General features: G+C 31.9%; 1 protein-coding gene across 1 annotated transcript; it reads right to left on the bottom strand.

Moving 5' to 3' along the window:
* Positions 1-4116: 4116 nt before the first annotated feature.
* LOC116124311 (probable receptor-like serine/threonine-protein kinase At5g57670) lies at positions 4117-7277 on the bottom strand. Its single transcript, XM_031410029.1, has 7 exons — positions 6870-7277; positions 6522-6776; positions 6234-6391; positions 6053-6132; positions 5836-5971; positions 5507-5656; positions 4117-4306 (listed from the first exon to the last, which is right to left on the bottom strand). The coding sequence occupies exons 1-7, from the start codon at positions 7087-7089 to the stop codon at positions 4157-4159; spliced, it is 1149 nt and encodes a 382-aa protein (XP_031265889.1). The 5' UTR covers positions 7090-7277; the 3' UTR covers positions 4117-4156.
* Positions 7278-16429: the final 9152 nt, after the last annotated feature.

The following is a 16429-nucleotide window of genomic DNA, read 5'->3' as shown; positions in this document are numbered from 1 at the left end:
TTTAGATACTTATAGATAATATTAGAACTCAAAAGCTAGCTTTATTTGGACTTAATAAACCTACCAAAACCACATATAGTATAGTAGTTAAACTTATCACATCTTCCTAAACCACACAATGAAAGTTCTTAAATAAATGAATGAATAATTAATTAATTTTATGTTCCAAAAGTCTATTAATAAGTTAAACAAACTTCAACCCATTAGAGACAAGTTTTAACATTAAATAAATTACAAACCTCATTGTTCAACTAACACATAAATTGGCATGCATGAGAAGTAATATTAATTAATTAATTTTCAATTTGGTATTAGTTAATTTAATTTTGTTTTGTTTGGAGCAAATGCATGTTTTTGCCGACCCCATTATGAAAAGGCAAAGGCAAGTCTACCTGTTGTTCATCCAATGCCATGTGTTATTGTTTTGAATAAAATGTGAATTATTAGAACAATTATTTATTTGTTGAAGTTGATATATAAATCTAGCGGAGAATCCTTGTCGAAGAACTTGTTCTTAGCCTCATGAGATGCCATGCCAGTTGTAATAAAATTAATAAACTTTTTTTTTCTTTCTAATATATATATATATAATTAATAATATATCATCAGGTGAATATTAATATTATTTTAGCTATAAATAAAAGATTAATTTATGAGAGATAAACTTATTAATTAATGTGTAGGAGCCTCTATTATGGTTCAGTTGAGACATGGACAAATTTACTCCATTGATTTAATTTACTTTTTGTTGATCAGACGAATCCTAAGTTCTAATAATATTAAAGAATTTTAAAAGAGATTCCTGATTAATTTTAAAACAAGTTTAATGAATTCTGAAATTCAATTGTCATCCCAAGTTTTTAGAAGTAATTAAAAACAACCCTTATAAGAGGATATTTAATGATTTTTTTTTTTTTTTTAAATAAAAAAGTTTCATTAAGCTTTAATAGCTTTTGATAGTTTTAAATAACATAAAATTTAAAAAATCTCTTAAAAACATAAAGGAGTAAAGGATCGCCACTACAGAAATCTTATTACTATTACTCAAACAAGTGATATACCCTAATTTCAATAGTATTGTCTATTCAATTGTCTTTTACAACACAAACCTCTTACAAAATGCCCTCTGATAACTTAATTTATAAATATAAGAAGGATGCCGAGCTATAATCTCATTTTAAATAAAGACTCATGTGATTTCGACAAATCTAGCCAAAGCTACAAGAGAACCCATGAATAGTAATGTATTTACTACATATACAAATTTTTCACATAAACTAATATGTTTTAATGTGATTGGATGATTTTAAATTAAATAAATTAGTGTAGAAGATATATCCAATATATAAAATTGTCACATCAGTTTATAAAAGTAATTTTTTTAAATTAATTTATATATATAATATTACTCCATAAGTATTTTATTGCGAATAATTTGTGATGTTCCTATCAATAATTAGAAATGACTAGAATAATTTGATAAAAACACACGTCATCTGCTCCTACTTTAGCTGCAAAATTTAAGTTTAATTAATAGTGGTAAAAGACTATATCTAGGTAAACTAATATGACTAAATAGAACAGTGAGGGAGTCAATTTGAAATTCCATAATATTAAATAATAAAAAAAAAAACATCAGCTTAAAAGGTGTTCATAATAAAATTAATTAATAATGTAGATCAACCACAAGTTTATATGGCTGAAAAAAAACAACAAAAATTATAGGAAAGATATTATGAATTTTAGTGAATTTATATCTGGCATGGGTTCCATCAAAGACAACTCCACAAGCTCATCAGGCTTCCTCAGACATGACAGCACGGCCATCTTTTTCATTGATCTAATTGTAGAGGATCGTAGGCCATTAATACCTTTCCATAATTCGGTTTTAATTATAAATTTCATTTAATTTAATTAAAATTATACCTTTAATCATCAAAAACATAAGTCACAGTAATGAGACAAACAGAGTCACAATGCATTACAATAAATCTTTTGATTATATATATATTAATCTGAGATCAAAATTTTGATTAGTTAAATTTTGACATGATTCATTGAATTCAAATTGATAATTAAATAGTCTTGTATAAGAAAAACAAATAATTATTTTGATGTATGAATTAAGGATACATTAATATTCTTAGATAACAACTTTGCCGACTATGTGGTCACGTGACATCAATGAAATATTAAATGATAAGTTCCTTTTCGCAATTTCATTTGTAGGCTAATTAATGATCCTTAATTCAATAAAACATTTTTTTTTTTTTTTACTGATTTTAAATATATTCTTCAAATATTACTTGACAATAAGACAATATAATGCAAAAAATCACATTTAATATAAGAGTAATGTTAAATTTTCCAAATAGTATTTTATCACAAATAATGCATAATGGTATAGTACATTGACATGAAAATGATAAATGAATTTGATTGTTTTAACTTTAAATACACAATTTTTAATACATTGGTATAGTTAATATTTTGTTTGTGGTCATAATACCTGTTCTTAGAATAAACATTAAGACAACTCATGATAAATTGATATAAGTATATCATGATGTTATAGAAGACGACACATTTCTTGAGATAATAATTTTAAGATGTTCATGAGCATAAAATGATTTCAAAAACTTTTGGCAGAATAAAGTAATAAAAATCATATCTGTTATGCCTGGGGAAAATAGGGCTGACATAGCGCCCAGTTAAGTGTGAAAGGTCAGACCTCGGGAAGAGTCCGTTGACATTCTGGCGCAGTCACGTTGCGTGATGATGCAAGCAGCACACTCCTGTCAGTACAGTGGGTGCGCGCCAGACTGAAGAAATGCTAGAGGATGTACACGTGTCCAATCCCTACAACAAATCGCATGAATTACTCTAGAAGGTGGGTAATGTGACATAAAGAATGATTTGCATGGATAATACCACCAACTCACAGATTCAGTGATGATTGCCTTAATCCATCCCACTATAAATTGAGAGCTCCACTCTCATTCAAGGGATTCGCACATTTTACTCTTGATGGGCTACCATCTCTCTAGAATATACAGTATTTGATACCTTGTATTATCATTGTAAAGTCAGTCGACTAAAGCGACCTGACCCTTATCATTAATACAAACAGCAATGGATATATGACTTGTTTCCTTAGCATCCAAACTACTTTAAAACTCCTTTCTCACTGTATTTGCTCTCGATTCTTTTACTTTCACTTGTGTCTTCTGGACCAGTTCAGCATCTCACACGTGCATTCCGTTGGTGTCAAAATCATGCATCAACAATATCCAATCTGCTTCTACATGTTAAGGCTAATTGTGCTAAAAAGTTGAGTGTGAATGGACTCTGTAGGATCAATGATTCATTGCCAAAATCACATTATTAATTAATTGATTAGTGAATGATTAATTCATGAGAACCCACTTTTTTCTCACCATTCATTTGACATTTTCCAACTTAGCCAAACCTTTTTCCTGTTGGAATTTCCTGAATCGTTTGCAAAATCAAATGCATTGATCAAGTGTTAAAATTAGTTGTCTAACATCAATGGAGTCTAATCAACATTTTAATCACAACTACAAATATCTAAACATTGATAAGGACTGATTTATATGATATGTAATGACCCATTTTCGTATAACACGATATTATCTACTTGGGTCCGGTCATATCTAAGCCGAATATAAAATTATTGCAATGTCACCATTGAGGTTTGTCACTCTCGAATGACGTTTCTGTCAGGTAAATGTAATGGTTCAAGGGGATGAAATGATAGTTTGAATGAACTACATGCAATTTTAGACAAACTAGATAAGGGGTTGACTGTTTATTATAATTTTTTAATGTCAGCCATTTACTAACATCCAACTGTTTATTCAAAATATCTTTTCTACCCCTTAAACTGTTATATTTAAGTGACAGTATCGGCACTAGTGTTCCAAAATTGGAAAGAAAACCTCAGGTAGGGTGACAAAGTAATTAACTTTATAAGATTAGACAATTCACCCTCATCTCATCCAACTTCACCTTCTACATCTCAGGACAGGACTGGAGTTGAAGATCTTGGGTGCCATAATTTTGCGATACTTATATTTACATGAGGACAAAATAAGAATATTACAATTTTCTTAAGCATCTGAATTACTAGCCTTAATTAAGAACTTCCAGTGGAGATTGAAAAGGAGGTGTCACATTCATATTCTAGATCCTCAAATCCCCAAAACTCTTGTTGATCTTCTTCTTCCTTTTCAGGCATTTTCCACCTCTCTTTATCTATCTCTTCTTCAGTCATCACCTTCAATACCTATCAATTCACAGAAATTAACAATGTCAACTGCTAAGTTTTTAATTGGAGTAAAGAATGGTTTGGCTCACCATGAATTCATGCATATCATGATGAGAAAACACACACACCTTGGAGTAAAATTTGATATGACAAAAGTAGTTATATTGTACGTTTGCTTTATGTGATTCATAAAAAGAAAATGAGGACCACAAGACACAAGCTCAATTAATTTTATAGTTTTTTTTATGAACCCTTTTTCGGATAAACGTACATGTCAAATATCAACACCCTGGCAGACGATATACTACTTTTTTAATTTTTGTTTAAACATCGATATATAATAAAACAACCAGATTTCTTTAACCAGACAAAGCAAGATTCTGAAAGAAAAATCTTTTTGCTTTAACCGATGAGCAGAAATTACGACCAAACGCAAGAATAATATCATATTAAGGGAAAAAAGATGAAAGAATAGTGAGTCAAATTAAGGCCCTTGTTTAAATAATCATATCCTTAATCTTCTAATCACATGGGAGGATTATATTTTACTATCTAATTTAGCTTAAAGATTTAGGTTAGGTAGGCTTGAACATCCTTGACTGATTCATGAATTGCGTGAAAAAATAACACAAAATGAACCACCACCAACACCAGAAAAAAAAAAAAAAAAATGTCCAAATCTATGTTTCATGCTGCAGTCCCAAGTCCAAAACAGTGAAAATGATATGCAAAGTCATAGCAAGCAAACAACCAAATTGATATCAATCAGACAGTCAACTGAAAGGTATCAAATTTGTGATGTAATGATCCTTATCACCAAACAGTTTAGTCTGCAGAATAAAAATGTAATGCATTTGAACGTTCTACATAAGGGGAGTATAAAAAAAATAAAAAAATGACCACTTGACAACATGAATAAAATATCTGTCATAAAATACTGGTTGGTAAATTTGTGAAGCAAAAAACTTGAGTAAAATGTATACGAATTAGGGGTCACCCAGATGTCTTTTAATGACAAAATCATTCCATGATTTCAGAAACAATGTTTCTCATCTAATTTATTGGCTCGTTTTTATAGTACCGTAAAAAATTTTATTGCACGATTGTCATTCTTTCTTACCGACATCTTGGTCTTTTTGAAATCTGGATCTGAATTCTTGCAGTCAAACCAGAATGTCTATGATATGAGAATTACTGGTAGTAGTTTTTTCTATGTACCTCACTCATGGTTGGGCGCCACGTGGGAGATGCGCGGATGCAGAGAGAGGCTGCAAAGGCAAGCTTATTAAGCTGAGTAACATCATAGGTCCCTTGGAGCCTTGGATCTACCAGCTTGTCAAGTTCTCCTTGGTTCAAAATTGGTTTGGCCTGTTTCATTCAATAATTAAGAACTATTAAAAAGCTGCCTAATAATTGAATAACTTTCACTAAAGTTTTGGTTGCTGAACTCTACAAGAAACACAACAAAGGGATTGACTAACGAAGCCCGAAATTAATGGCAAATTCAATTAAACTTTGTGAAAAAACTTTATGGATATTGACATTACCCAGCTGTGTAAGCTTAGGTGAGAACCGTCCACCGGTTTCCGGCCGGAAATGATCTCCAGTAAAAACACCCCAAATGCAAAGACATCTGTTTTCTCATCCACTATTCCATGCATGAAGTACTCAGGAGCCAAGTGCCTACCATAGAAATTCAATTTCAGTACAGTACTTGAAACTTACTTCCTGGCTTTGTCCCAAAAGTTTGTGAAGATTTGGTACCCAAATGTGCCTTCAATTGGAGCAATTGAATGGTGACTCCATTGAGCTGGAAGCCATTTCGCCAATCCAAAATCAGAAATCTAAAACACCAACCAACGTCAAAATTTTGTCACATTAAAAATATTGAAATTCTAACATGAATTTGATCTAGAAGTTAAGACTGAAACTCCAAATGGGTCACCTGGGGTTCAAAATCTTCTGTCAATAAAATGTTTGAAGACTTGATGTCTCTGTGAATTATCCTTCTTTGACAGCCTTTGTGCAAATAATTCAAACCTCTTGCTGTTCCAACTGCAATCTTATACCTTATTTTCCAATCCACTGGAGGCAAATTCACATCTGCAACAAAACAAGCAAAAGATTAACCATATCTTTTTGAATCTCGAGACCTCTTATACAATCTCAGAGATCCAATTATTGAACAAAATAATCAAAATACAAGAATTTTTGTTGGAGTAAGATTGAGTACCATGAAAAAGTGAAGCAACTGAGCCTCTAGAGAAGAATTGAAATATGAGATAAAGGCCATTGTCAATACAGCAGCCAAGAAGAGACAACACATTTGGATGAGAAACATGGCCAATAGTTCCAATTTCTGTCAAGAAATCCTTCTCTTTTCTGTCATCCGTTGAACATTTTGTAAGCCTCTTCACAGCAATCTCTTCTCCATCTTGTAAAACTCCTTTATAAACCTCAGCATATCCTCCTCTGCCAACCAAATTCTCTGCAACCCACATGACAAAATCAAAACTTGAATATAACAACCAACAAGACAAGCCTAAAGTTCATAACTTTGATGAAATTTTATGAGCCAAACCTGGGCTGAAACCATGGGTGGCAGCAGAGATTTCTTCAAAAGAGAAACATCTCCAAGTTGGTCTTGGAGAAGAACTCTTGGTTATTCTAAAACTTCCTTCGTTGTTGTTGTCATCTTCAATGGACTCATGTGGACTTGAACTTGCGGAAACATCTTCATCAAAACCTCTTCTTTTTAAAGAAAACAAGCGCTTCAAGCTATTGGTTCTTAAATACTTCATTGTAAGTAAAGCATTAAAAATTCAGCTCTATTTTGAGAAACAGAGCACTCTGTTTCATGCAGAGAACAGAGAGTAAGAAACACAAGAAATTGTCTCAACAAAAACGAAAACAAAGAGAGAGAGTCAAAGGGTATATATTAGTGAGGTGGGCTTGAGAGCAGAGGATAATTAATGCATGGAGTGATTCAGATAAAAGGAGGAGGTTGGATAGGCTGGCTCGATTGTCTATTTATGCATTTTGACACTAAAAAGGAGAAACAAAAAATTGATGAAACAATGAGCTCATTGATTTGAGAGGGAAATTTTAGGCAGTGGGGTTGGTTCTGTGGCCTCACTCTGGTGGGGTAGATAACTTGCTTTTTCGCAGTTCAAAACTTTGGCTCTCTTACATCCACAAGTGGAACATTTTTTTAGTTCTTTATGCATAAAAATAAAGGCAATTTGGTTAGGAAAAACCGGACCAATGTCAGAAGAGAAAGTTGTAGAAGCATGTAAAACCGAACCGATGTTTTGGACACATGTCGTGATGAGGCCTACAACAGTTGCACCAACAACTGTAGTTAGTACTCCTAATATGTTAATGTACTAGTCTTAAAACTTAAGAAGGTGAATGCGTATGGGGCTGACCAACGTAAAAGCTAGAGTTTTTTGTTTTTTTTTTTTTTGGTTACTTTGTCTCATTAAAATTCACGACGACATCATATAATTGATTCTGAAATTATAAAGAAAATTATTTGTCATATATATTTTCCATTAAAAATTTCATTGGTGTATCTAAATGAAATATAAATATACACAAAATGTAGATGGATTGTCTAATTTTTGAAAGTTTGTAAGAGCATCAAACTTTTTTGAAATTGTTATGTGGTCTCTGTCAAGCTCAGGCCAACGCGAGAATATAGCTTCACCTAGGATAATCTTGACAACTATAATTAATCAATCCAGCATAAGCTTGTCAAGCGGTAGCTCGATCCAACACAAGCTAGTCGCGGATAATCCGAGGAATCAATCAATCAATCTCCATATTACTTCAGATCTCGGATATCGCGGGAATAATTGGATTAACAGTTGTCGTTACGCGATCATAGCGCCCAATGGCAAGGATATCGGAATTATGATTCAAATCATTTGTAATCCCCTTAATTTCGCTCTTTCCTTTATGAAAATCTTGTATATGAACCCCCTAAAATGATGAGGAGGGGGATGCAAATTCTGGATAAAAACTACATAGTAAGCTCTCACAATATATACAAAAAACCCAGTGGACGTAGGTTGTTAACTTTGCCAAACCACTTTAAAAGTCCTCTTTCTTATTTATTTTCTGGCGTTATCATTCACTCATTGCTAATTACCCGTAATCACATACATATCAATTCCGATCCCGACAAGGTCAATCGGATCTCACTGGTTGGTGCAGAATTTTGTATCAACAAAAATAAATAAATAATTTTGCTGCTTGTAGAATCAAAATGCAATAGGGTATTTTGAAGTGTTTGTATAAATTTAGTTATAAATTCATTATCATGACAAAAATTAAGATTCATATTTCCTAGGTAAGATTCTTTAGACTGCTTTCACATGCACAAGAAGACTTTAATTTAAAGGAAATGCTAGTCAAAAATATCAAACTCAATCCTGTATATAACTATGAGTATCAACTTCATTCTATATAATATTTATAAAATAACCAATGAGTTGTGCATACTTTTAACCTCATCAATAAAAGCATCTTGTGAATCCACAGCCTCTTTAATTAATATCATTATTCAAAGGTCTAACATGCATTACATATCTCAATTAAATTTAAGAAGGGTCAAACTACAGTTTCGAAAAATATTTATTTTCTGAATATAAATAAATGACATGACTATAATAATAAATTCGATAAATTCAACAATAAATTTACGTATATAACATACGCATGTTATACATTAGCGTCTTAACATAAATTTAAGAATTAATATTTATTTAAAAGTATAACTTGTAATACAGAGTGTCGAATGATATAACATGTCTGTTATATATTATAGTCTTAACTTAAAATTCAAGAATATTTATTGGACAGTATAAATTGTAATATAGAATGTCAAACTATATAGTATGCATGTTATACATCACTATCCTAACGTAATATTCAAGAATCTTTACTGGATAGTATAAAGTGAAACATAGAACGTGAAATTATATAATATGCATGCATGTTATACTTTATCTAACTATCGTAAAATTCAAGAATTTTCATAATAATAAAAACTATTAAAACTTTTAATTATTCTAAATTTGTTTTACTTGAAATTCGAGCTAATCTCGGTAGGCATGGCTGGCGTATTGAGCGTGGATTAAAATTAGGAAAAGTCCATCACGAGCAAACAATTAATATGCTTAATTTCTACTCTTTCGAGGGATTTACGTGAGTGAACCAAGGGAATAAAGAACTAAACACATAATTAAATTAATAATATAAATCTTGTGCATGCTAGTTTTGTTCATATCGAAACCTCTAATTTTACATAAGTCTCAAAGGTTTGTTGTGCGATGATGCGCGATCGGCTTGGAGAGCGCGGTAGCCTAGAGCAAGCCGGTTAGTCAAGTGAATAGACCTACGGGTGTAGGCTATCCCCACTCGGACCAAGACATAACTTTTATTTGTTCAAATAACAATTAAGGTTGTTGATACAGAAATTTGCACCAACCAACAAAATCCGATCGACTTTATCGAGATCGGAACTGATATGTGCGTGATTTCGGGTAATCAACGATAGGTGAATGGTAATGCTCGAAAATAAGTGACAAAGAGAACTTTCAAAGTGGTTCGGCGAAGTTAACTGCCTACATCCATTGTCTTTCGTTTATATGCTGTGAGAGCTTACAATGTAGTTTTAATCTAGAATTTGTATCCCCCTCCTCCTCGTTTTAAGGGGCATATATACAAGATTTACATAAAGGAAAGAGCAAAATTAAGGGGATTACAAATTATTTGAATCACAGTCCCGATATCCTTGTGATTGACCGCTATGATCGCGCAACGATAACTGTTGATCCAGTCATTCCCGCGATATCTGGGATCTGAAGTGATCTAGAGATTGATTGATTAATTCCTGAGATTGTCCACGACTAGCTTGTGTTGGGTCGATCAATCATAGTCGTCAAGGTCACTCTGGGTCGAGCTATATCCTCGCGTCGGCCTGAGCTTAGCAGAAAAATCACACACAACATTTGCCCCCTAGTGTTCGATGCTCGTTTCGGGCTTCGAAGACTATCGCTCGATCTAATGCCAAGCTCGGCTTCAATAGTGAATCTCTGAGAGCATGCTCGATCGGGCTTCCACGGCCGACCTTACGTCTGGTCGACGTTCTTCACACTTGGACATTATTACCTGTGCCACCTGTTAAAACTCAGAATACAAAAAGTCAGGGTATAAAATCTAATTTTTGCGTGGTCATGTCGCATTAAATGCGGCAACCTTTGTCAGTTAAGTTTCATCGCGCGTGGTCGATGACAGTTGTTCACACGCGAAGTTGAGACATCGTGCAGCAACTTTTTAGCGATTCATCCACCTCGTGGATGGTCGACACGTGGCCATGTCCAAGGGCTGAGATCACTCAACGAATGAAGGGCTAGGATCAGCTGTGAGTCGATGGTCGAGATTGAACTTCGCCCTTTCTTCTTCCATGCAAAAATCACTATAAAGGGTGGCGAATATTTAGAACAATCATTCTGAAAGTTCTTCCACCCTCATGCTTTTCTTTGTCGTTGCTCTCACGTCGGTGGTCTTTCTTACGAGTTCTCAGCTCACTTCTTTATTCCGGTAAGACTCATTTCTCTTCCTTGCTCATTTTTTTTACTTTTGTGCTAAAGGGTGGTTGCTGTAATGGCCACATTGGATGTTTTAAGATTTTAGTAGGGTTTTTGGGGTGCATTTTTTACGATCTCAGGTTTTAAAGGGGTTTAATCGTGGTGGTCGCGGGTGTCCTGGGTAGATCGCTTGACTTCGCTGTGTTGCGCGAGCTATTTTGGGTGCCTGAGATGGAAGCGAATGTGGAATAGTCGCCGAGTTGTTCGAGCTCTAACACATGTTCGCTTCTTTTTTCAAGTATCCAAAGTCGAGCTATAACCATGTCCTCGTCTAGCAGTCACACAATAGCTCGAATGTTCGATTCATCGATTGGCCCGATAGTACTAGGGGATGTGTCCCCCGAGATATCTGAAGAGTTTATTGCCAGAAGCTCGGACCCCGACACTGTGGGCTTGTCCGACCGTGCTTCGATCCAATTGGCTCAATCCCCGTCGTCTCCAGTTCACAAGCTACGGAAAGAGCCACAATCCTCAATCACCCTCGGGGATCTTGAACTCATCAAGGCAGCTTGTGCGCCGCAGCTCAACCTGATGGCCCCGAGAGAACACTCTTGGAAAAACCCTCCAGCCGAATGGGTGGCAACTTCCGAGACTCTCCTCAGGTGCGAGGTATCCATTCCCTCACACCCTTTCATCGATAAAGAGTTAAGGAGATTCAACATCGCTCCTCTCCAACTGATGACCAATTCCTACTTGATCATTACCAGGGTATACATTGCGTACATGATCACTAAGCTAGGCGGCCGTCCGGCGAAGAGCTTGTACACTTGTATAGGCTCAAAAAAGGGCAAGATCAGACATACTACCTTTCCAAGGCGAGGAAAGTACGTTTCAGAGGTTTTCCCTGACTTTGTTCATGTCAACAAACAATTCGAAATGCCTTGACTTTTTTAGAACAAGTCCGGGTCAAATAGTAATGACAGCCCTACCCCCATAGGTCTGTTCACTTGACTAACCATTCCAAACCTACACCTGTAGGTCTGTTCACAATTGGAGCAAGTTATTATACAATTATATTTCAAATTATGGATAAGCATTATCTCCTAAAATCAAGGAGAAGATCACGGGAACAATTCTATAGTTTCGGCCTTTCAACCATGTCAAGAATCGTGGAATTAACTTTGAAAATCATGTCATTATCCTTAGAATTACTCTTGTAATAGTTATATTTACATAGTATAAAAACCTAGGAAAAATCAAAGGGATTCGAAAATCTGAGGAGGAGAGACCATCATTGTGAGGCAACAACACAATTTCTTTGTAACAACCTCATAAACATCTTAATAGCATAATAGTATATGTAGGCTTGATTTCAAATCACCGAACCACTTTAAAAATTATCTTCGATTCTTATTTCTTTTTGCATAAATCTATTTTTTGCTGATTATTATTAATCATGAGCACATATTTCTCAATTCCATCAAAGTCAATTGAATATCTCAATGGGATGGGTATAGTACGTTTGTGTGCATGTGCAATGCCCATTTACAAAGTACTTACCACAATACGCATTAGTTTTTAAACTACCAATCATGGTGATGATTATTGATCGAATAATAATACAAGAAAATAAAAATTATTCATAAACATATTTTTATTGGATAAGCGTTCAATTGTCCCATTGAAAACAGTCTAATGAAAGTAATTACAAGAGATTATCTTAAATGGAACGGTCACAACACGTCTATATGCCCATTTTCAAAAAATAAAAAAATAAAAAATAATCTCGAATACATTAGTTTTTAAAACCATCAATCATTATGACAGTTATTGATTAAAAATATATATATATATTTTAAATGTAACATATTTTTATTGGAAGTACGATCGAATGAAACTACTTCTAAAGATTTCAAAAAACAACTAAAATTACTTTCTCAAAAATAACATTCCTCTGCAGGCACATTCTAAATGATTTTGTTATTTAAATTATTAATGCATGCTAATACTCAGTACTACAACACACATACGAAAAGGGTTTAAAATATTTTAAGCTAATCTCCTTTTCAAAATTGGTACAATATATGGTGGCATAGAAAATGAGAAACTGGTGTAGCATATTTTATAAATCAAGTTAAATTAAAGTTTGATTCAGTTGGATGATTGTTAATGATTGAAGAATGAATTTGTTTAACACAAACAGAAATAATAATAATATTTTCTGGTTTAAAAAGGAAACAAAGTGGCAGTATTTGAATGGTTTTGGTACATACTGAACATGGATTATAGGTCCCAATAAACCAAAACATTTTGTCGCAACATAACCAAACTATTCTCGCACCGATCGATGAGACACTTGCAACCATTTACACACCATTACTCATCACCAAATCATCCAGATTTATCATTTTATTTTCATCAAACTCACCTAATTAATCTTTATAGACCTTATAATTAATTAATGGTTCATCCATCAATTATTAGTAATGCTATGTTTCTTTTTTATTACTTTTCCAATTATTAATCATAAACCTCAAAACTCCTCAACTTATATATCAAATATATACATTTTGCGTGATTTGATCAAAGCCTTATATTCATACATATGCGCATACAAATTCTTGAAAGTTTATTTAATATAGAATTTAAATACAAAGACAAAAAGAAAAAAAAAATAATCTATAAAAGTGCTTTGGTTGAGATATTTTCAAAAGTAACTTTTGGATACAATGTTAAAACTAGGGTAAAATAATAAAGAAAATAGTGATTTTGCGTTGTCTATATTTTTTAAATAGTATATCAAATATATTTATTTGATACAGAATTAAAATACAAAGAGAAAAAAAATATATAAAAATGCTTTTGGTCAAGATGTTTTCAAAAATATTTTTTGAATACAATGTTAAAATTAGTGTATAGATCATAAAGTAAATAGTGATTTCATGTTTTTTTGTAACTTTTAATTTAAAATACAATTTTTAAATAGTATATTAAATATGTTTTTATATCTTGAAATTAATAAATTAAAAATCAAATGTTTGAATCGTATCTTAATTTTATAAAATTATTTTGAGATCACAAATCAATCATACTCTTAATAATAACAACTTAAAATAAAGTAAAATCCTCTTAATTAATCAATGAAGAACTTTATGTATCTATCTGATCTTAAGACTCTCGACAAATTCTGGCCCCGTGAAACTGATCTTTTGTATGCTGTTTTTTATTTTATTTAATTTTTGTAAAATTAAAAATGAAATAAAAAAGCCAAATCTCTTCTTCTTAATTTGTGACGTAACCACAGAGGCCACTTGCATGCAGAGGGGCGGCATCCTTCATGGTTTATCAAGACAGCTATATTTATTTATTTATTGTTCGGACACAGTACGTAGTTGTAAAATTAATTAATTTTTTTTTTTTTTTTAATATTTGTCCCTTTCAATTTATTAACTATGACTAAATGTTTTCAAGATTCTGATATATATATTTTCTTATTATTTTAGGAACGATTTGGTGTTGAATTACTAGGTAGAGATAAAGTTTTAAAAACATTTGAAAAGGGTCTAAATGTTATTAATATCAAGAATTTTATTTTATTATTTTACTTACAATTACTCTAAAACCTTGTTTTTTTCATTTTTATTTGAACTTTAAAAGAAAAAGAATAATTAATTAAAGTCACCTATAAAGACAATATATAAGGAGAGCATAGATTTGGAACTATATTACTATATAAACTTGAAAAAACAAATGAAAAAAAAAGATGGGTTTTGTTTGCATTAGAATCTAATTATATAATAAAATTTGGTCAAGGTAATTGACATATATTACAATATAATAACTAAAAAATTAGATTTGATATTTAAGGATAATGTTTGATATAAAAAAAATAAAGATAGAAGATAAAAATATATGGATCTCGATAATAAAATTTGTTGATGATGAATGACATACATCATAGTATAGTTATGAATTTTTTAAATATATTTGAGAGGCTTGGATATTATTTAATTAGTTTAAAAAAAAAAAAAAAAAAAAAGGAAAGTTAGTGAAAGTTTGATTATTTTATAACACCATGTTGAGTGTCAATATTATCAATATATATCTTGACAATTAATTAATCCAACTAAAAATTGTGACAAGAATTTAATTGACCTATTAGGTTGATTATCTTCATGAACTTAGTATTAATTTTAGCTTAAGAAAGTGAAACACATATTATGATTTTAATTTAAATTAAAGCTAACTCAACAATCCCTTAACAATTAAAACCCAAAGAAGAAAAAAAAAAAATTCTATAATATTTTTCTACATTAAGATATCTTAAGTCCTTAATTTCAAAGTCTTTAATAATGATGAGACCAAGAATTAATATATAACGAAATCAAAATCTGAAAATTAGATAACGTAAAATGGTCAAAATTAGGTAATAACATCGTCCGAAATAGTAAGATGGTTATGCCTGACCTACTTTAATTATGAATTACCAAAGATTTGATCAATTCTAGGATCAATTTAGAGTAAAAGTTTGGCCAAATTGATCTATCACACATGTTCATCTTATGAAGCTAAGCGTGCAACCAACAATCTATTTTAGAAAGGGATGGTTTCCAGCCAACCAAACAAAAATGTTTTAAGATTTTCTCACCAAATTATTAATTTTCTCGGTAAACAAGAAACAATTTAATATTGAAAAAGAAAATAAGAAAGTGATGCTTGACTGCCTCTTCATGTGATGACATGTAGCGGCTTTACTTCATTGAGGATTTAGCTATAGTCAAAATTTTTAAAGAGATAAAAAAGATAATGACTTCTCAATGAGCACCTTAAACGAGGGATTTTTAAAATCTTTGTGGGTAAATTAATTAATTTACATAAGTTCTAAAGATTCATTTACTACACTAAACTTTTTAGTTAATAATATAATTTTACACATACAAAAAACAAATGACATATAACCCCTTAAGGTGTTAGCCGAGCCGATGGTTAAGACTTGAGAGCAAAACAAATTTTGATGTGAATTTCGTTATTTGTTATTGGGTCAAAGTTAAACTTAAATTATTCACGTGTTATTGGTTGATACATATGTTTAGGTTGTCTCTTAGTCATACTTTGGTTAATGTATCGCTTGGAACGGAAATTTTATGATGATTGAAATGTGTAGATTTATTAATATTATTAAAACAATTTTTTTATTTTTTAGAAGCAACATGTTTATTACCTAAAACTTTTATATTTGTAATATTAAACAACTTGCAGCAAAAGTGACTTGATAACATTAATAAATCCAACTTGTATTGGGCCTAAGATAGATTGACCTAAGTTAGCCTAATTCGGTTTCTTTCTTTCTTTCTTTCTTTATTTTAATTTTTTGTCCATTTTTATAGTTACATAAATTAGTTATTTATGTGTTGCAAACTTGAATAAACAAACCTTAACATAAATTGTTGAGAATAAAAATATATATATATTCTTTTAAATGAACAAAAACAAATTGACTAACAGGCTAGCCATACCAAGCCCAATTGTGTCGTAAGATCGAGGG

This window comes from Pistacia vera, unplaced genomic scaffold, assembly GCF_008641045.1.
Source record: "Pistacia vera cultivar Batoury unplaced genomic scaffold, PisVer_v2 Contig151, whole genome shotgun sequence".
Lineage (NCBI taxonomy): Eukaryota > Viridiplantae > Streptophyta > Magnoliopsida > Sapindales > Anacardiaceae > Pistacia > Pistacia vera.
Note: the sequence above shows the minus strand (reverse complement) of the source record. Positions and strands in the feature narration are given on the sequence as shown.